General features: G+C 30.0%; 10 protein-coding genes across 10 annotated transcripts, besides 3 other annotated features; 1 reads left to right on the forward strand and 9 right to left on the reverse strand.

The window, feature by feature from the left end:
• Positions 1–2757: part of a mobile genetic element that runs on past the window's edge.
• On the reverse strand, positions 373–1272 carry TVAGG3_0741560 (uncharacterized protein; the record flags this gene model as incomplete). The annotated part of the gene is made up of 1 exon (XM_051244899.1): positions 373–1272. The coding sequence occupies one exon, from the start codon at positions 1270–1272 to the stop codon at positions 373–375; it is 900 nt and encodes a 299-aa protein (XP_051091486.1).
• A 2107-nt stretch (positions 2758–4864) lies between the features above and the next one.
• On the reverse strand, positions 4865–5308 carry TVAGG3_0741570 (protein of unknown function, DUF4108 family; the record flags this gene model as incomplete). The annotated part of the gene is made up of 1 exon (XM_001308522.1): positions 4865–5308. One exon carries the CDS (start codon positions 5306–5308, stop codon positions 4865–4867), a length of 444 nt encoding a protein of 147 aa, XP_001308523.1.
• Positions 5309–6088: 780 nt separating this feature from the next.
• On the reverse strand, positions 6089–7236 carry TVAGG3_0741580 (uncharacterized protein; the record flags this gene model as incomplete). Its single annotated transcript, XM_001308523.2, has 1 exon — positions 6640–7236. One exon carries the CDS (start codon positions 7234–7236, stop codon positions 6640–6642), a length of 597 nt encoding a protein of 198 aa, XP_001308524.1.
• Positions 7237–8060: 824 nt separating this feature from the next.
• Positions 8061–9048, reverse strand: TVAGG3_0741590 (serine/threonine-protein phosphatase PPA2A-related family; the record flags this gene model as incomplete). The annotated part of the gene is made up of 1 exon (XM_001308524.2): positions 8122–9045. The coding sequence occupies one exon, from the start codon at positions 9043–9045 to the stop codon at positions 8122–8124; it is 924 nt and encodes a 307-aa protein (XP_001308525.1).
• A 372-nt stretch (positions 9049–9420) lies between these two features.
• On the reverse strand, positions 9421–11045 carry TVAGG3_0741600 (uncharacterized protein; the record flags this gene model as incomplete). Its single annotated transcript, XM_001308525.1, has 1 exon — positions 9687–11045. The coding sequence occupies one exon, from the start codon at positions 11043–11045 to the stop codon at positions 9687–9689; it is 1359 nt and encodes a 452-aa protein (XP_001308526.1).
• A 649-nt stretch (positions 11046–11694) lies between these two features.
• On the reverse strand, positions 11695–12834 carry TVAGG3_0741610 (protein serine/threonine kinase protein; the record flags this gene model as incomplete). The annotated part of the gene is made up of 1 exon (XM_001308526.1): positions 11776–12723. One exon carries the CDS (start codon positions 12721–12723, stop codon positions 11776–11778), a length of 948 nt encoding a protein of 315 aa, XP_001308527.1.
• A 767-nt stretch (positions 12835–13601) lies between these two features.
• Positions 13602–14639: a mobile genetic element.
• A 580-nt stretch (positions 14640–15219) lies between these two features.
• Positions 15220–15786, forward strand: TVAGG3_0741630 (small Rab GTPase RabX9; the record flags this gene model as incomplete). Its single annotated transcript, XM_001308527.1, has 1 exon — positions 15220–15786. One exon carries the CDS (start codon positions 15220–15222, stop codon positions 15784–15786), a length of 567 nt encoding a protein of 188 aa, XP_001308528.1.
• A 452-nt stretch (positions 15787–16238) lies between these two features.
• TVAGG3_0741640 (methyltransferase, FKBM family protein family) lies at positions 16239–17306 on the reverse strand (the record flags this gene model as incomplete). Its single annotated transcript, XM_001308528.1, has 1 exon — positions 16239–17306. One exon carries the CDS (start codon positions 17304–17306, stop codon positions 16239–16241), a length of 1068 nt encoding a protein of 355 aa, XP_001308529.1.
• Positions 17307–17351: 45 nt separating this feature from the next.
• TVAGG3_0741650 (guanylate cyclase protein) lies at positions 17352–19981 on the reverse strand (the record flags this gene model as incomplete). Its single annotated transcript, XM_001308529.2, has 1 exon — positions 17399–19981. The coding sequence occupies one exon, from the start codon at positions 19979–19981 to the stop codon at positions 17399–17401; it is 2583 nt and encodes an 860-aa protein (XP_001308530.1).
• A 102-nt stretch (positions 19982–20083) lies between these two features.
• Positions 20084–20857, reverse strand: TVAGG3_0741660 (guanylate cyclase protein; the record flags this gene model as incomplete). The annotated part of the gene is made up of 1 exon (XM_001308530.1): positions 20084–20857. One exon carries the CDS (start codon positions 20855–20857, stop codon positions 20084–20086), a length of 774 nt encoding a protein of 257 aa, XP_001308531.1.
• A 1095-nt stretch (positions 20858–21952) lies between these two features.
• Positions 21953–22245: part of a mobile genetic element that runs on past the window's edge.

Below are 22245 nucleotides of genomic sequence, written 5' to 3' on the forward strand. Positions count from 1 at the left end.
ATTTTATATGGCGCATTGCGACTGTAATCGTAGATTCCTGGGTTCTCGATGTTTGATGAAAGAGGTGGGGGTATGTTGGATAAGTGGGAATTTCAACAGGTTCTTTACCAGGTTCAGATAAAATGATTGGGTCTCCATTCTCATGGTTTTCTTCATTCTCCTCATTCTTCGGTAAGTCACGAGTTAATAAATTTGGTTGAGTTGCTGACCTTGTTAATTCAGGACTAACATTAACTTTAACATTTTGAATAATTCGTGATTTATCATCATTTACGTTATAACCAACCGTAATCTCTGCTTTTGCGTTAGTGTTCTTTTGACTAGTGAAACGTCTTCTCATTTATATTCGAATAAAAAAATATATTTAAACTTTTATTTTGCTGGAACTTTTGAATCTATTATTTCCTGTATTTGTTCATGAAGTTGATTTTTAGCATTTTCATCGAAATTAATAGACCGAATATATTCATTAATTGCATTCTTATAATCATCTGATTTCTCAAATTTTCTTTTATCTGATTCCTTAACTAAATCATAAGTTAAACCTCGTTGCTGATATAATGGTTTCTTAATTAAATCTTTGAATGCTTGAGATAAAGCACCTGATGCAATTCTTGCTACTATAATTGGTTGGAATTGCTGTTTAAGTTCATCTTTAACATTTGCGAAAACTGGATCGAATAAAGCAACTTTAAAGAATTTCTTAGCTGGAATTTCAGGTCTTAAATTTGCATATTGACCATCAAACTGGTTAGAATATCGTGGTAATCCATCCGGTCCCTCTTCAATAGCATTTAATTCTTCATTGAAGTAAGAATATGGATTATGACGGTATGAATTAATTGGACCATTTTCACCTTCTCCAATGTATTGTTTAACAGCTTTTCCATTTTCATCAAATTGCATAGGATAATGTTCATTATATGCTTTACGTTTAGGATAATCCGTCATTGTTAATTTATACCCATTTATGACTTTAATATTTCCTTGACCATCAGTAACGAAAACTTCATTTATTCCATCAGGTTTTCCATTTGGACCCGTAATGTCTGCTTCGTGTGCTTCCCAATTTGGTCCGTGACGTTTGGCATATGCTTGAGCTTCTGGTAATGTTAAAACGTTTCTCATTTGTTTAACATCCTTTTGAAGACCGGCAACAATGTGGACTAATTCTTTCATTCCGTCTGGAACTTTCATAGTTCTATTATATGCACCCTTTTTGTTTGTTCCTTGTTTTAATGGAACCTGTAGAAGATTTGCAATTTCTGTCATGTTTAATTATAAATAAAAAATAAAAATTAATTATAAAAAGTTATTCGAATTTAATGGAACCTTTATTTAAATCAACTATTATTTTTCCATGTTCTCCTAATTGTTGATATTGTGTGTAAAGTTCATTAATGCTCATTGGTAAATTCACTTGATAAAGCATAACGTTCAACTGTTGACGACTAAAAACCACTGAATTAATGAATGTAAACGAAAAAACAGTGGACAGGTTTGATTTAATGTTTGTGCTTAATGCTTTAAAGTATTGAACAGCCATGAAGAATGAACACTGAATGTGTCGACATTGAGTTAATAATTGATTAAAATATGATTTCTCATTAGTTATTAGTTTTGATTTCACCGCATCATCTAGAAAAATGAGTGAATGCAAAAATTCTCTATCAAAATTTGAAATAGAAAGTGTTTCAAATAATTCATCCCGTTGTTTATCAATAATTTTATCCTCTAATCCTTGCTTCTTGATTGTATTATATAATTCTTTATACATTACAAAGTTTTTTAAATAATCTTCTGCTTCTTCTTGTGATAAATAAATAATTGGAATTTTGATTAAATGCTTTAAAGATTCAAATGTATCATCTGAAGGTGAACCTGAACGGTTGATATAAATTAACACATGTGAATAGGGTGAAGTGTTAGCAATAATGATAATTTGTTTTAATATCGTTAATGTTTTACCTTTATTTTGTTTACCAATTGCTGCAGTGATTGAATTTAAGTAACATTCAGAATATGGAATTTTCATTAATTTTTCCTTAGATAGAGCATTTCTATTATCACTCAATGCTTCATTAATCATATCATCTACGTATGTATTATATACTCCTGCTAATTCTTCATAAGGGGTGGATGAATTTAAATCCATTTAATCAAAAATAAATTTATAATTTTAAACATTTCTATTCATCAATATTTCATCATATGAACTTCTATATGCTGCGGTGGTGTACCTGTTGGATGATATTTCAAACCTTCATCCGGTGTCCATGTCCAATATGTAGTCCTAGTAAACCAAACCTGAGGAGGATTTGTCACTTTTGAACAGTAAGTGTCATTTTCACCCTGAATGATTGGATAAGCTTTCACTTGTACTGTAACTTGTGAGTTGAAAGTTTCTAATCCATCAAAGAATATACCCGCTCCATCACGTTGAACTGGAATAGTGCATAAGAATGAAGTTTGGTCTTTCCATGTTCTAGCTAATGGTGTGCCATCATCATCATTCAGTGGTCTAGTTAATGAGTCCTCGTATTCTTCTGTGCATTCATTCACTCCATCTAAATCAGAAGCTTGAAGCATACGTGTAAAGAATATGTCACCCACTGTGGTCATCGCTTGATCGGGGAAGTTTCTGGAATCTATAGTGACCTGAAGACCTCGAAGCATTGGATTTTCTAAAACCGTTCTTTGCATTGCATTCTTCGGAAATGTTAACACAACATCTGTAACATTATGAAGAGCGTATGAGAAATCTGAGCTAATACCTTCAGGAGTGATGCAACCTCCATTTAGTGAACGAACGTCAATATGTTGAGCTGGAATCATGAATGGATCTTCCTTACTAAATAAACGTGGTATTGCTTTAACTGATTCTTCAATTAAACCGTATCCTGGTGTAATGCATTTATCCTCTAAAACTTCCATCTTTGTGCATGAAATAATAACGTCTTCAACTGTTGCGTCAGCAGATGTAGCGGCTAAGCTTGTAATTAATTTGGCAGGAAGTCCGATTTGTTGGAATTTACGATCATATTTATAAACATGATTCATAATCTTTTCATAATTTTCATCAGTTATCTTTTCATAAACGTAATTTTGTAAATCAGCAACTCTTAACGGGTCAACCTGACAAAATACTAAAGTATCCCTGAAAACATAATATTTAAGAATGATTTCACCAAATGATTTAGGATAATCATCGAACGCCTGAAATGCTAACAAATCATTTACCGGAATAATCATATCAAAAGCGACATCAACTTCTTCATTTGCTTTCTTGAAAACTTCTGAAGGGTCAATATATTTACCACATACTGAGTTATCATATTTTTGAACATTATTATATAACGAATGAACAAACTTTTTAACTTTCCTTTCTGATTTTGGTTTATATGTTGCAAATGCGAAAGATTCACGGGCGCAATCCATCTGAAGATAACCAGCATCACCTCTTTCGGTTTCTACTTCTAATTGCTTAAAGCTTTGATTTGATGATTTATAACCAACGAATAAACGCATGCATTTAAAAGCGGCATCACATGTGAAAGCTTTATTTGAAACTAGAGTTGCTTTAACTTTGCGTTTAATATATGTGTCACCTAATTGGTTCACATCATGAGCCGGATTTGTAATTCTTAAATGAGTTTGTTTATCATCAAAATATGGAGCATCAGAGTCATAGCATGAACTTTCAAGTTCTCTATAATATCTTCTTCCATCATTCTTTGCGAATATTTCATTTATCTTTTCGAATGAATGAAATACATTTCCATTAATCGGTTTAGTGTTTGGCACTAAATAGTTAGTCGTCATTTATTATTAAATAAAAAATCAAAATTAAAAGATGAAAATGAATTTTTAATTTTAATGAAATAATCAACTATGGCTGCAGGATTCTTTAAGAAACTGTGGGATAAAGTAAAAAGAGGAGCGCATAAAGTTTGGGAAGGGATTAAGAAAGGAGCAAATTGGATATTTAAGAATAAAGAAGCAATTAGTGACGTTGCTGAACAAATAGCACCTAATGTTCCGGTAAGGGAAGTATTAAATAAAGGAGATAAGGTTTATCGTCGACTACAACCGATACTAAGATAAAAATAATATTTATTTATTTTTCCACTATCTACCCCCTATTTTATTAAGTATTCCTTCAGCAATTCCACCAACTGCGTTACCTGCTTGTGCTCCCATCGCCGGATTACCTGCTTTAGCACCTAATACTCCTCCTATGATAGTTCCTGCCGTTTTCGCTACTGGTGCCAAAAAGTTTGCAACGGGTTTAATAATCTTTTGATGAACCCAACTTGCAGCTTTCTTAATTCCTTCCCATAATTTTTTAAAGAATCCTGCCGCCATCTCTGATTTAATATTAATTAAAAAATATATTTCATCACTTATATTCTAATTTTTTATTTAATGATAAATGAACCGATTTTAAAAATAAATGAAACAGAGGAGGAAGAAATAAATGAAAGTGAAAATGTTCAACAAAAAATAAACGTTGTTAAACCAATTACTGAAATAAAAATTTTTTCATCTGTTGATGAATTTAATGACTATTATGCTAATAATAAAAATTATTTGAAGAATTGACAACATGTAAATTGAATAAAATGTTTAAAGTTGAGGACAGAGTCCAAGACCCGGAGGGTCATGGATTCAAAATTTCAAAAATAAAAGGTGTTGTTAGTTTAAAATCTATTCCTCAATCAAGAATCACCTCATTAATGAAAATTGATGATTTAACAAAAAGAATAGAAATTATTGAAGAGCGAATAAATCAAATTATTGATTTCATAAATCATGACTCGTTGAGCCCGGGTCCTTAAAGCTCAAGGCACAAAGTGCCCAGGACTTAAAGTCCATCACTGAGTTCAAGGTTATATTCATCAAATATTTCATTATTAAATGCAACTTCTGCTAGTTTATTTATTTTTTCAATACGATCATTTGAAAGTCTATCGTTTAATTTTTTCTGAAGTTTTTCATTTTCTAGTTCTGAAACTTTATTTGGATGATATTTAAACCCGTTAAATTCTTTTTCCTCAGTTTTGATCATTAATTTACAAAGAACTTTTGTGGTTGGAATTCGTTTAAACCATTTATCATTAATATTTGTTATAAATTCAATATCTGGAATTAATTCCCAAATTTTTGCATTTTCAATTAATTTATTATCAAATGCAAAAGCAATAGGTTTAATATTAAACTTACCTTTATAATATATACTTTCTACATAATCATCGAAATAAACATCTACTTGTTTAACATTTTCAAGAATTGGTGAAAGAACATCCATTAATTGATTGACGGTTACGAATCTTGATCCACTCATTTTCATACGAATTAAAAAAATAAATTATTCAAAAAATGTAAGACATGAATTTTTAAAGTTTATTTTTCATTCATGAATGATAATTATATCTGATTTCTTTTACTCTCTCGTATATACTAGATTTGAAGAATTCAGAACATTTCCCATAATCTCCTAAATGTTTTCTTATCCCTAACGTGTGCCAGTTATTATATGAAACTGAATAAACTTTATCTTTATCTTTACACCTTTCATCACTTCCAATATATTTATATCTCAGTTTTGATTTAGCATTTTCATATTCATTAGCGTTTAATAATTCACAGTCTTCCTTTTTAAATTGATGTTTAAGATATTCAGGATTTAATACTCTACGTTTATATGCTCCTAACTTAGTCCTAAAGGTTTTTCTACAAAATTTAGGAATTCCATCCTCTTGAATGTCATCAATGATTTCCATTTCATTATTTTCAATTTCTTCTTCTCGTTTATGAGGTCTTTGATTATGACTCCATTGATTCCATGAAATTAAATATTCTTTATCATTATATTTATACCTCATTAGCTTATTTTGGCTTTCATATTCATTTAATAATTCACAATCTTCATTTTTAAATTGAAGTTTAACCCATTCAGGATTTAAACAATGTTTAATTAATCGCGGAATATCTGACATCATCTATATATAGCTTCTTTTATAAAAGATAAAAAAATAAATTATTTTAAAATTAATGTTAATTTTTTAATGTGTTTAGTATATAAATATTTTAATGCATCGTCTATATATAGATGTTACAAAAAAAGTCACACAACCCGCACTCATATACTACTAACGTCTCAAATTTTTTTCAATTTTTTCCGAATTGTATAAATTTTTCTTCTTTTTAACCTTAGATTTCTCACTTCCAGTATAAATGAACGATAACAAAAAGTCTCTATTAAGAATTATTACAACGATTTATTATGAATATGGTTTATTTTTTGAAGATTATTTTTATAATTTTTGCTTGTTGAGCGACATTGAAGAATTTGAGGATATTTATTTATTGTTCTATTGTTATTGCTTAATCGGGTTTGCTCAATGACATTGAAATATTCGTAGATATGAATTCAAAATATACTTTAAGTAATGTAACCAATTCCTGTTGAAAAAACTCTTGAAAATGGATCACAAAAAATTAAAACCTAGCTCCAATTGTATTAGAATTCCCGAAATCAATGATTTCAACGAAACTAGGCAATTTTAACAGCCGAAACTTAAAAAGATAAATATATATGAAAAACCTAGATATTTATTAAATAAAATTTCAAAGCATTTAATTTTCAGAATCCTTGTGACCTGTTTCACAGAAGAAGATGATCATTGGAACAAGTAATATTAATGAAACAACCCAAATTACAACGAAAACAATGAGCCAGTTCTTGCAAGCAGTTGTGATGTGGTAAACGAGGTTGTCAATTCTTGGATCGCAACATTTATTATTAGGATCATTGCATGTTCCAGTTTCTCGCAATCCTAGGCAGTCCCAGGCGCCTGCATAATCCTTATAATTCGTTGCGTTTTCGAATTTCTGTAAGAATGTTTTCTTAACTGATTCATTTTTAGTTGTATAGGAAATGATGATGCAAACCAATATAAACGCAGGTATTTGCAGCACGCCTGAAATACCTAAGAAAATAATTGTCCATTCGAATGAGAAAGAAAGGACGGCTGTGACGACTGATAATGTTAAGAAAATTGATGCAAATAAGCCAACGTTCTTCCATGATTTTCCGAGTGTTTCTTCGATTAATTGATCGTTTACAAGGCTATACCAATGAGACATGAAGACTGTGAGACCTACAAGACCGAAGGTCAATGCTAAGCCTATAATTGCAAATGTAAGATTAATAGCAAACTGCTTTATATCCATTTATAAATATTTGAAAGATTTACAAAAATTTACAATAACCGTTCGAAAAGAAATCAGATATATATTCTTTGATACTTCAAAAATAATTATTCATTAGAAAATAACTTGATCAGATTTGAATGGTTGACAAAATGTCAAATTTTTCGAAACTCCATTCAAGAATTGCTAAACCTTATGTTTAGTTTAGACATACTATATTAATTGCTGGATTATCACCTCGTTCATGAAGTATTGTGAAATAAACACCTAATTCCTAATTTAGTTTCATCTAAACTATTGATTTGAGAAATAATTGTTTATGAAACAAAGAATTTGCTTGCAGTGGTAAGCAAGATTAAGAATATCCAAGCATTAATAAATGATTTGCTAAGAAATTGCATATCTCATTCATAGTTATTAGATTTTATAATATGATTAGTTCTAACTGTATCAATATATTACATATATCTTTTGATTTAGTTGTCAAGTGCTATAACCTGAATGATTATGATCTCAATTATTTTTGAAACTGTCTTTAATCAATGAATCAAACACACATTCTTTATTTAAAGCATTTCTTATAATATTAAACCTGGATATTGCAATAATAATTTTCAATATTTTTCAGATTTTGATCAATAATTTGTTTTGAGAGGAATGATAGATATAAATATTTGAGACAAATAACTGAGTGCCATTGTCTTTTGACTTAAATACAAAAAACTATTAATTTGGTCAGTTGATAATCTCAAAAAATAACGAAAAATGATCAATAGAGTAATACTCATATAATACGTAGTATCCATACAAAACATATATTAAGTGTAAAAATAACTTTTTTTCAATTTCAAAATAAAAAACTTCATATATTTAATTCATGAACCTTGTATAGAGTTATTAAATAGATTAGAGGAAATAGTCAGGAAGAGTACGCTCAGGAACTCCGCCTTGTTCGCTTTGTGGAGCAGCATCGAAAATCTTGAAGCTCTTATTCATTGTATCATCGCATTCGAGGACTGAGGCCACATTACCACTTCTGTAACAGTAGTTAGGAGCACTCCAGACTGTAACGAGTTGCTGATCGAACATCATCTTAAATCCTTCCATAACTAACTGATGGGAACGTGCTATAAGTTCCAAATTATTTAAGTGATTGAACTGGCTAACAACATCAGGTCCGAATATATAACCAGCGCCTCTTGGAGAGATTGTAAATCCTTCAATCTCTTCAGGATCACTCCAAAGAAGATCTGATATTGGTCCTGTATGAGGAATTTCTTGGCGACGTTCGAGTAATTTAAGCTGATCGAGAGAGCTAATTGCAGGCGATAGACCTCCATGGACGCAGAAGAGTTTGTTTTCAACGACCGCTGAGAGTGTAAGGCAGTCAAATACATCAGTGCATAATTTCCAAACGTTTGGATTTCCGTATTTTCTAAGGCATTCATCGTAAAAACCGTAGGCCTGTGTTGTCTGTCTTGATTCGTGATTTCCACGAAGGAGTGTCATACGACTTGGGTAGCGAACTTTAAGAGCAAGAAGAAGAAGGAATGTTTCCAAAGAATAAAAGCCTCTATCGACATAATCTCCCATAAAGAGGTAGTTGGTTTCTGGAGGGTGACCACCAACAAAGAAGAGCTCGCGCAGATCATAGAACTGGCCATGAATATCACCACATACTGTTACAGGCGCAGGAACAAATTTCACCGTAGGTTCATCTGCTAATACCTCTATCGCCTTCTGGCAAAGAACCTGAACTTCGCCTTCAGTTGGGTATTCACACCTCTTTAGCTTCTCAATCAACTGATCGAGTTCAGAGAGCCAGCTCATTTCAATTATAAAAACGGTTTCAAATAAAAAACATTTTTTTCTTTTCAATCAAAAAATTACGTTTTTTTCCCTTTTACATTTTGTAAAAGATATGTGGCAGGATTATTGACATATTGATTATTCCTTATCATTGATCGTTGATTTACGAGACGAAGTTTTGAATGAAAAAAATCAAACTTTAGAAAAAAAATTAGCAATGAAATTAAAATTCGATAAGGATTTCCTTGTTTGAGATACTGACTGTACTTATCGCTTGCTTGTGTTGAGTGAAATGAGCACATTCCCATCCATTGGACCTACCAAGAATTTCCTGATTTTTTCAATTCCATGAAAAATAGAATTGCCTTCATCCTTACTATAGAAAGTTTTGTTACGTGCAAATCATATGATTAATGTGAATACTAACCAATTCTTTAATCCAATGAAAAATTATTTCTATCTGCTTTGTTTAGATCTAAGTATTTACAAGGAAGGTTCATATAGAATTTCTCATAAACATCATAGATTATAAAACCAAATTAAGAAAAAACTTGATAATTTAATAATTCATACAATAAAGCGAATATATAAATACTGTGCTTAAATTAATAGTATGTATTGATGCTTTTTACACCAGTATGGCTTTTTATAAGCATTACTCGTTAATATGCCTTTGAATGACCCGATATCTTAGATATTCTTTTTGCAAACATTGTTGTACATAACAATGTTTTGAAAGACATGGGCCTTTTAGAAATTTCAGGAAGATTCTTAATAATTTGCTTTTGAGTTCTGAGAGATTGTAATCTTTCTGCTAATTTCCTATTTCCGACAGATGTCAAGCATGCTTCTTCTATTGCCACTCGAAGATCGATATCATTCGCCGGATTATTCTCAAAACCCATCAATCCTGCATACAGGCTTCGAGCCCATTTTTGCCAAACTCCTTCATTTCCGCATTTAGACAAGTTACTAGTTTGTCTCTTAAGTATCGTTTGTGTTTCTTTCAATTTTTTGCTTAATTTATAGATTGCACGGTCAGTTAAATCTACGTAATCTGTGAAAAGACCATTATCTATACCTGTTCGTTCCCGAGCTAAAATGAGATTATCTGCAAGTTGCTCACTCTTATCAATAAACGAGTCAAAAGAAAATTCCATGTTGTTTTGGCCAAATGCTTTACAAAGTTTGAGATAAACTGGTTCTAGTATATCTTTAACTTCTGTATCTCTATTCTTGAATCCAATAAGTTGATCTTTCTTGGCTTCTTCGAGTTCTTCCATTGTTTCAATAATTTTATTTGAGTAATTTGTTAATATAGATGTAATTACAGTCTCTTGCAAAAGCATATCTTTTAACTCATTTGGATCCAGTGTATCTGTAGCCAAAAGTTCTTTCATGACTTCAGCTCTTTCTTCCAAGTTAATTTCGCAACCAAGAACATTTGCAATTGATCCATATGGAAGAGCCTCCACTTCTTCATCAGAAACTTTTGATACAAGACTCTCAGTTCTCTGAGCCATCTCAAATAAAATATCTTTTGTTTGGGCAGTAATTTCTTCATTTTCTTGATAATCATCCATCAATAAGAGATTACGGTATTCAGAATGAGTGCTAATACGAACAAGAAGAAGAGCATGACCAAATAATTGTGAACGAAGTCTTGAAATCACATCTTTATCTTTTTTAGAGCATGCGTAATCAATATTAAGAAGCTGATATAATGAAGAATACTTAACATTATAATCTGGCTCTTCAAGTAAATTGTTTAATAATTCGTTTCTTTCTTCATCTTTCGAATTTTCGAGTAGCTCTGACATGAAATTATTTGTATTTTGCTCAATAATGTCTATATTTCCTTTGAGAGTTGAAATTAATTTATCTTTTTGCTCGATTATATTTTTGAGTGTCTGAATTGTCTTTTTTAAAGCATCGAGTTGGTCTTTTTGATTTGTTGTAATGATGTCATCGCAGATATCTGCTGTTGCATTTAAGTCATCGGCAAGGGTACTAAAGTTCATTTTTGAATGAAAATAAACGTCTTTTTCTCCCTCCTGATTGATATGCTTCCAAATGTTACAAATATTAAAAGAAAACATGATATAAAGGATGCAAATAATCTTTGATAAGAAGAATGAATTGATTTTGAGCAATTGGCAAACAAAATATTCTGAATTTGGTTATTTATTGGATATACTATATCTGGTATTATTTATTAATAGATACAATGACGTTTTGCATCATTGTACATGTGATTTTGCATATTTTTATGATCAAAACATTAAATGTCGTTTTTGAGCTTTCAAATATATGCTAGCTCAATATTGCTTACAATGGATTTCATGATTCAGCCACTCAATCCTGCATAATCGAATCATAAACTTTGTGGTTTGTTATTAATTGAAACAAACACTAATTAACAAATAGGATTTGCATATTATACTATAAGTATGCAAAAAATGCTAATTATGATTGTTAATCAACGGATAAATTTGGATCATCAATTTGATTTCAGTTAAAAACTTTGGACAACTTGCATGTAATCATAGATATTCAAACAGAGAATAATGTCAAACGATATAAGGGAGAAACAACGACGGAAAAAATTCGATCGCTTTATTATCTTCACCGTTAGATTTAGAAAATTCAAAAATTTATAATTACTCATATCTTCTATGATATAAAGAATATTTATTACAAAAAAATAATAAAGTAACGTAAAAAAATAAACAATATAAAAAACAAATATAATTACTTAGTAATGCAATTAATATGTATCTTGTTAGCTTTGTTTGTAATTAACGCAGCTTGATTCTGGAGACTAATATTAATTTTTCCTTTCTGTATTTTCGGTTTAACTATTAAATTGTGAGCACGTGCTGAGTTATTTCCTATTTTATCTGTTGATTTGGTAATAGCGTTCATGAAATATGGCATTTGCAAAAGATCTAATGCATCTGGTCTACTATTGGGGTCTATATCTAAACATTTCCTAATTACGAAGCGTAGTTGTGGATCTGAGATCTTATTTTCATTATAAATTCCGCTCTGAATTTTTTCTATTGTTGTGTAAGGATCATCTGCTTGAAATGGATATGTGTTAGTTGTCATGTAAAACATGAGGACACCAAGTGACCAGATATCAGCTTTCACAGGATTATACTCTTTTTCGGAAAATATTTCTGGTGCTTGATATAATTTTGTGCCTTCGCGTTGTGAAGTTAATGGTGGGTCTGTAAGAATCACAGATTTGCTAAAGTCATTAATTTTCACTCGGTTATATTTGTCTACGAGGAAATTCGATGGTTTAATATCGCAATGTGCAATACCATTATCGTGACATGCTCTAACGCATCTTGTAACATTAAATAACATATTGCATAACTCTTCACCGCGTATCGAACGTTTTTCTTTGAGCAATGTGTCTAAATCTTTAGGGCAATATTCCATCATTAAATAACTAAAGCCTTGAAACTTATAGATTTGATATAGACTAACAATATTTGGATCATCGATAGCTTCCAAGCAACGCAATTCTGACTCAGAAAGCATGTCCTCTGGAATCGTTTTAAGGGCAAAACTCATCTTGTAATTAGGTGAGTAAACTTGGTAAATAACTCCTCGACTGAGGTGTGTAATTAAATCTTGATACATAACACCAATAGATTCGAGGAACTGGCTTTCGGTTGTGATATTCATATATTAATATAATCTTTACAATAACCGTTTTATAAAATTTAAATTTCTCAATATATAATGAGATGGTATCAAAAGGAAAAATATATTTTATATGTTTTTTGAATTTTTTTGGCCTGGTAATTATCCTACAGGTAAATTTCGGTTCAGGTATTAATAATCCAAGGAAATAAATTTGCAAATTTGCTATTTATTTCAATTGAAAAATTTTTGTTGAAATATTTGTGGGACCATTGAAAACTTTAATTTAGAGAGATCAAATCATAAATTCGTTTGTACAAATGGTTCAAGTAATTACTGATCGATTGCCTCATACAATTTTGTTAGAGATTTAATTTTTGAATAGTTTACTATTTATTCTCTTTCAATCATATTGTGAGAGGTAAATTGAATGCATCTGAATTCTCAACTGTTTCACCTTATTATTATATTAATATTTAATCGGGACAGAGATTAAGATGCTAATTTGGTTTTCATTTTCATTTTACGACAAAGAAATAAATCTCCTATAAAATGAAATAAATTATGCAAGTACTTATTATCTGGCGCACTACAAGTGTTGAAGTTTTGATTGAATTCAAAATAATTTTTTTCAAAAAAAGTTCAGCAGTACTGTAATTATTGTTTTTTTAAAAAATTCAATTCAAAATTGATAATAGAATGTACTCAATATTAAATTCTTCGTTTTATTTTTGTAAAAAAATTCCAAATTCAAGATAAAAAATAAAAAAGTATCATTATTTTAATAAAATTCATGAATAATTAGCTGTTGATGACTATCCAAATTCCTTAAAATCTTTCTGTTCGAATAAATTGTTTCGATTTCCAAAAAATCTTAATTCTCATAATCTCTTTACTACAAAATGATTTAAAACGTTTAAGGGTGCACACGAGAGGATCATGTAAACTTCAGAATTTAGAACCTTATTTTTAGGCATTATCTTGGCTACCTATTTAGGCTCGAAAAGCAAAAAATATCAACAAATACAACTTGACTCCATTATGACCCTTTCATGGAGGTAGTTTTTATCCGCTAGTATTTTCCCTTTGAATCTCTTTACAATTCGAAATCAAATTCAAAACTCAGTAGAAGAAAGGAAGAATCGACTTACTACGGTTGTAATACGAATAAATACATATATTTAATTATTTTTATTTACATAATAATTGTTTGAAGCTCATATTCCAACAAATTTTTAAATAAAAACATTAAAATGTTGAAAATGTTCATATATTTTAATAGGGTTTTGGCACTTTATTGAGGAATTACTACATACATAGTCGAACTGAACTTGATATTTTGAAATTTAAATTATTTATCAAAATTAAAATTTAACTTGAAATTTATAATTATTTAGTCATATTTTGCATAATTCTAAGTAGATTTTGTAAAAAATCAAGAAAGAAAAATTTTAACGTGCTTTATTTTTTCTTTTTTATAATAATACATATTATTATATAATTAACATATTCATAATGTTTCACCCTTTCAAAAATATAATCCTCCTCCTCTCAAATAAACGTACATACAGGTGGCCTCTTTTTTCAAAAAATTAAAATTTGAAATTTTGGGCTCAAATATTAGAGATTTTTTCAACCTTCAACGATATATGTTGTCTATATCAGAGCTCCTTTCTTTTTGATACTTAACATTGTTCCTAAATCTTAGCCGTTAAGGCTGTTCTGAAAATATTTTTTTTTCGAAAAAATTCGAAAAAAATTCTTAAAATTCAAAAATCCCTTAATTCCTGAGGATTTTGGAAAAAAGTTTTTACATGAACATGTGTATATTATATGAAGTATATTGATAAGGTAAAAATCAAATTTTATTGCATATTCATCGAGAAAATAAACTAACGAATCCCTCAAAATTGAGAGGGTAATCCTCCTCTCAAATAAACGTACATACGGGTGCACCCTTAAAAATATGCGTTGAATAAACAAAGAAATGATACAGTCAAAGAATAAACATTTAAATACAATTTTTTTGGAATTTAACAACTTATTCGTTATTGTTTGGAGCAGCATACGTGTTGTATGTTGCTGTCGTAAAGTTATTGTGATAGATGATGTAACTTTTTTATAAATGGTTCTATAATTTCGTCTACTGAAGCTATTGATGTAAATTAACTTGGGACATCATTAGTATAATTCTATTTGACTGTTAGAGAACGATTAAAGCCATTTACATGATCAATCTCATTTTCAAAAAGATGACAAGTTTAGAATTAGTATCCATTGCATGCCGAAGCCAATCCATGACGTGATTGATGTTTTCACATATATTATACATTAATTGGAACATATTTGACTCACTTTTTTCGGTGAAATTTTTCTGGAAAAAATTTTCTTTCGTTTCTCAATTTTTTGAATTTTTCTATCGTTTTCGATTCATCAGATATAATATTAATAGCTGTGATTTCCAAAACATTTTTTTGCAGTTTATTTAAAATTTTGTTCTGGTGGAATTTTTATTGGGCGGCAAAGAACATAAAAAATATGCTGAATATATCAGCTGACTGTGCTAAAATCGTGTTTCTTGGTGATTCAACTGTAGGAAAAACATCAATTTTGAAATTTAAGGTAACTGGCCAATACGAAGAAACAGTTTCAACAGTTAATTCAACACAAAATAAAATCACTCTCGAATATGATGGTAAATCCATAAATGCTGCACTTTGGGATACTGCTGGTCAAGAAGAATATCGGTCATTAACTCCTCACTATTTACGTGATGCAAAAATTGCAATAATAGTATTTAGTGTAGATGATAAAGCCAGTTTCGATCATCTCGACAACTGGTTCAACCTTGCAAAAGATACCAATTCTAATCCTGTTATCTTTCTAGTTGGAAATAAGATTGACTTAAAAGAAAGTGATTATCATGATGATAATGCACAGAAATGGAGCCAAGACAATGAGGTCACTCTTCATTATACATCTGCAGTTACAGGAGAGGGAATTGAAGAACTTTTCGACAGTATTGCAGCAGCGCTCACAAGCCGCTCACCAAATGATACAAACAACTTGAAAATAACTGCAAACAAACTCAAACAATGTTGTTAAATTTCATCATCTTACTTTTCAAAAATATTTCTTATCACTGTTAAATCTTTATTTATTCACCACATATTATTAAATAATTTAATTACTTTTGTAGTATAAGGAGTGAATAAAAATATTATTATTTTTCGGAATTAAAATTAGGTAAATAAGACCAAAACAATACAGTTTTTTACAACAGTGGATAATTACTCTCTGTAGTGTGAGTTTAAGCTACTATTTTTGAACTAAAAGTCTTGCAAATTTATATCTCAAGATTCTATGTTAGAATTCTGCTCAAACTAGTAAACTCGTATTTTATAAGTCCTACTCGCTTTAACACAAGTTATAGATGATTTGGATTGCAAAAAATTTCGCTCGCCATATTAGAATGGATCTTTATCAGAATATTGCTGCATATTAAATATATAAAACATACAAAACACAGATTTTTACTAACAAATATAACAAATATACTAATCTTCATAATATTTCGGATAAAAAATTTCAGCTGGGTATGCGAAGATCGCAACCTCATGAAAAGAATATATTATATCATTTTCATTATGAAATTCGAATAAATAATTCGGTAAACTAAATAATAATTGTGGAAAACCAAAAAATTCATCATAACTATGATAACTAGCAAGTTCAATAACTGGTCTATCTCTTTTAATCGTCTTCAAGCCTCCTCTCAATACAGCTAAGCCTAATCCTTCAACATCAGCTTTTATAAAGCCAACTTTTAAGTTTAACTCACTAACTTCTTTATCTATGGTTGTTATCGGTAAAACGTATTTTGCATCTCCTTTTGCAGGATTTACATTAATATTTTGGCCTAAATTTGCATCGTCGTGAATTTTCTTGTTTTTCGGCTTATCAGACATTCCTTTCAAGAATATTTGGGTTTTGTTCTCTATTTTGAACGTTTTAAACAAATTTTTGGCAGTTTCTACAAATTGTTTTGAAATTTCGTATGAATAAACACGTCTATTGGTATAATTAGATAAGGCTATTGCAGAATCTCCCATTGCTGCACCAATATCTATGATATCCTTATCTTTTATGTAATCTTTGATCTTTTGTGGCTGAAATCTTAGTCCATGATGAAAATACATGACTTCTGGTAACTTCCATTCTAATACATCAGGTATATTTTTAATTTCGATTGACCAATTGTGCATATGTTGTTGCAAAAATGGAGTTGGATAATCACAGTTGCATTTCTCTGTACAAGAAAGCATACAATCACCAACGTACTTTAAAGCTTCTAATGATTCTGGCTTTTGCTTGTATGAAAATGAAAAAAATTGATCTGAAATGAATTCTCCAGCATGAAATCGATATTTCTTGTCAATTTTTTCCAAAATATTCGCTCCAGGATAGAAATAAAAATCCCGAATTTTTGCATCTGAAGTTGAATTAAACATGTTATTTCGTAAAATCGATATTCCTAATGTAGGGAGCTGAATACTAACATCTTCAGGACTTAGAAGGATGATAATATTTACAATGAGTAAAAGATAGCTAATGATATATTTCATAAAAATATTTTTGAAGTGTTTCAAGTTGAAAAATTCAATTTCAAATACATATACTAATAGAGTTTACGAATACAACAATTTGTCAAATAATTTTAAGGATCAACAAGATATGTAAACATCTTACCACCTTTGATATCAATTTCACCACGTTCTTTGATGCTGAAGTGCTGGCCGTAGATGAGCTCATATACAGGTCTACTGATATGAACTTTCATCGGAACACCTTTACTTTCCATTTCATGAGCAATATTAATTGCCGGACCAAGGATTTCAAATGTGGGCTTTTCCGTTCCAATGACGCCTGCAATGATTGGACCTCCTGTGTTGATGCCTACTCGGATTCTAAGTTTCTCATTTTCTCTCTCATCAATTTCAATAAGTTTCTTGATAAGACAACATCCAAAGTCGACAACTTCTTTTGCATGAACTGCTGGTTGGTTGACTTCATCGAAAATTCCTCCAGCTGCCATATAGCAATCACCAATACACTTTATTTTTGTCATGGTTTTATGCGCATTTGTGAGCATATCATATTCTTTAAACATGATATTTAACATTCGCATTACGTACTGAGCATCTTGACTTCCACACCATGGTGTGAACTCAACAACATCCAAGAACAAAACAGTGACCGACTTGATAGAAAATGAAATATTCTTTTCTTCTGCTTGCACCCTTGGCACTAAACTTGGAGGTAAAATTGATGCCAACATCGCATCAGATCTCTTTTTTTCATCTGCAATCATCTTTTCATGTAAAATTGTTTGTGTTATGTCGGTTCCAGAAAAGATTTTCTTTCCGGCAACACATTGAATAGAGAATTCAATGATATGTTTATTATCATTTTTATCTGTATAAACCAATTCTGTTTTGTTATTTAAAACCTTTTCTATTTTATCATCCGATTTGAATCTTCCATTTAAAAAGAATTCTTCAATTTTTGTTCCAACAATTTCATCTTCTGCTAAATTAAACATTTCTTCAAATGACTTATTCACACCAATAATTTCATTATTCATTTCTTGTGCCACAATGATGATGTCAATTAATTTGTTTACAACATCAGAATGAAATCGAATACTTTTTGATGTGTCTTCATGCTTGGAAGTATTATAATTTCCACTGAGTAATTCTACAATTTTATGATTTTGGAATATAATGGATGAATCGCATCTCATTAAATTGTTTAATGCAAATTTAAGAGTATCTTCTTCTTTTGAAATCATCTTCAAGGATATCAATGTGAATATCAAACCAATTACAGATGTTAATATAGTAATTGCAATGATTTTGAAATGCTGAATATCAATCTCTTTTCTTATCTTTGGAACTATTTTTTCACCTTCGTTATAATATAGTGCTTGATAAAGTTCAAATGGACCGATTTGCCAGAGAACATCAACTTCACCATTTAATTTAGGATAAATTTGTTGATAGAAATTATTTAGAATTCGTTTCAAGTATGCAATTGTTAAATATATTTGTTGTTCACTTGAAAACTCATGAACACTATCTTGAATATTTGTTGGTGCAATTATCTTTGTTGTTGGGAGAAGAAGTGTTGTTCCAACATCAATGGCTTCTTCCATACCAATATATGGGACATCATCTTTATCAGATCCACCAAATCTTAATAAATGAACATATTGGATTATCTTAGGGATAAAATCTTTAATGACTCCCATTTCAACATCTGGTCTTGGGGACATTGGAGATAAACTTGGATCATATTCAGCTGGAACTACTGTTAAAAGCGATGAGAATACTGAAAACATTATACAAATACTTCCATATAAATAATCAATATGATGACAATTCTTAACTAAGCTTTCAGCCCCTTTGATATAATGAGAAAATATTAGAGCATTGCCTATAATTTCACATGCAAGAACAACTAAAAGGTTGAAAACATTATATATTTCAATATTTCCACTGGTTGTTCCATCAGATATTGATGAAAATAGTTTGATTATTCCATCTTCTTGTCTATTTAGCTCGATATTACTTTTGTTAGTCTTTGTTGATCCATCATTAGTTTTATTAAATGAACTTGATATATTTGAAATGACCGTTTTGGGTAATTGTAAGAAGATTCCATATAGTTCTTCTTTATTATTCTTTAATTTGATTATTTGAACTCTATATATTATAATGAAAATAACTAAAACTAATGTAATAAGAACTACCATTAGAATTTTGAAAATTAATTTAAAATGGCTAACTCTATCTCTTATATATTCAACAATTAATTCTAGAGCTTCTCCTGCAACTTGAGTTGTAATGACATCATTTGATCTGCTTGTAACAGCATCCATTCCAGAAGCAACATTTATATCAATAATTGGTTCTTCAAGAACTTTTGCGCAGTGCGTTGCTATCATGAAAACCAAATTATTTAGATTTGTATTCGATGTGTTCACTGAATTTGCACCTGTGTATAAACTAAATGGAAGTGTATTTGAAATGATCATATCTCTTGCTGGGCTTAAGTATTTATTTCCTAATTGATAGTAATGAAATTCAAGAAGCAATTCAGTGTAATCAAGAACACGGGAAATCAAATATCGCAAAATTTCTTTTGTATCAGAAGTTTCACCATAAGCACTAAGTGGGAAATTGTCTAATAATTTGATCTTTTCCATTAGTTTTTGACTTGGATTCTTTGGATCATCCATTTCTTCTAATAAATATTTTGCAAGAAAAATTGGCAACATATTGACCATATTTCTTTTAATTGCTGAATCCATTTCCATCATATTTCCTTGCAAGACTAAATCCTAAATATTTCTCAATCTATTCTTTGTTTTGTCAAATTTCTTATTTGTTTTGGAAATTTTTGATTTCAATTCTGCAGTGAAACATGCTTCTCTTGTTTTTATTATTTGTGCAATATTTGATATTCTATACTCTAGTAAAGATTTATTTGATGTACATTGCCTCATATTTGTTGCAATGAATGACAAAACATTTGTCATTTCAGGGTAAATCGATGCAAATTTCGCGTAAATTGACCATATTTCAAGATCGTCACTCCATTTGTCTATTGCACATTTAAATAAAGAATAATCAATACAAACAGGATGAACATATCTGAATCCTGTTCCAATAATTTGTTTGAATTTTCCTTTTGATCCAATTATATCAAAATTGCATGTTGATTCGAATTCATCTAAAGTTTGTAAGTCTTTTCGGGTTCTTCCTTTAATATAAACTGCAGACATTATGAAGATAAAAATTGAACATGCAAAAAAGCAAGCAAAATAATAGTCTCCCCATGTCGTATCAACACAAATTGGATAAAGTCCTATAGAACACATTAAAATACCAAGTATAGAACCACCAAGTATTAATGATTGATCGGACTGTTTAACAAAAGTTCCACACCTGAAGCAACTTGATGCATTAAAGATATAACAAACAATAGAAACAATCATAAATGCAACTGAAGGTTTAACAGATAAGTATGTTGTCAAAGAGGAAAAGAATGTTACAATTATTGAAGTAATGTATATTTTGCATTGAGCACCTCCTTCAATTGTTTGAAAAGACATCATTCGGAAAGAAAGTGTAATTGTATAACAATAAATCATCATCAAAGTATAGATTATAACAATTACTAAAGAAAAAGATACTGCAAAAAGAGTTTTGAGCTCAATTTTATACTCTTTGCTGAAATATGCAGAAACAATTTGACCTGCATATTGAACAGATATCGGAATTAATAAAAATGGAACAATTGACATGAAGATGCTTAAAATATTTGTAGAGAACTTGGATGAATGGCTTGTTTTTCTGTATCTAATTGCAGCATTAACTAAGTATATAAAAAAGAATAGCAAAACCATATTGATACAATAAATAACAATGTATTCAATTTCTTCTCTTGTTGAAACAGGCAGGAGATGCCAAAAAATGGAAAGAATATCAAGTACTCGAAAGGTTAATGATTTTCTGTCGACAACATCTGGATTTGTTGCCATAAATGAACATCCAATCAGTTGTAATAGTCTGAAATAAGCTACAACTTTATGAATTAATGGTATTTTCGGACCATGAAAATCCAAAAAGTTGAATAAGGCAGAGAGATCTTCTCTTAAAGCAACCTAAAGAGGGGTATCAATAAGATTTTTATATCTCGTACTCATCGACATTGAAAAAACCTAGCTTGCGCCTGGGACATCAGTTCTAACCTCAGTCATGATTTTGAATTTGCGACAATGATTAATTGAAAATATAACTATATCTTTATTTATTATATTGAGGTTCTAATATAATGATTTGAGTTTTCAGGAATACATTCAATCATATATTCAATTTTCAATAGTTTACGCGATAATTCTATTGATTCATTTGCAAAGTACGGGTTATTTGAAAAATCAAGTTCTCAATCAATTAATTTAGAAATGAAATTAAATTCTTCAAGATTGGGTTCTAAATAATCAAATTGTAAGATACAATATTTTTACGTTCAAATTAATTTATATTCCGATTACAATGGGAACAAATTCAAGGACATACAATAAGATTTTCTTTTATTAAAAATTATCGTCTCAAATTTGAAGAAAAGCATAAAATTCTCATTAAACTTTATCGTTTTTTCTGAATTTGAGAACCAGAACCGCTAACTTCAAAACAATGTTTTTTAAGGGTGCACCCGTATGTACGTTTATTTGAGAGGAGGAGGATTACCCTCTCAATTTTGAGGGATTCGTTAGTTTATTTTCTCGATGAATATGCAATAAAATTTGATTTTTACCTTATCAATATACTTCATATAATATACACATGTTCATGTAAAAACTTTTTTCCAAAATCCTCAGGAATTAAGGGATTTTTGAATTTTAAGAATTTTTTTCGAATTTTTTCGAAAAAAAATATTTTCAGAACAGCCTTAACGGCTAAGATTTAGGAACAATGTTAAGTATCAAAAAGAAAGGAG

This window comes from Trichomonas vaginalis, chromosome III, assembly GCF_026262505.1.
Source record: "Trichomonas vaginalis G3 chromosome III, whole genome shotgun sequence".
Classification (NCBI taxonomy): domain Eukaryota; phylum Parabasalia; order Trichomonadida; family Trichomonadidae; genus Trichomonas; species Trichomonas vaginalis.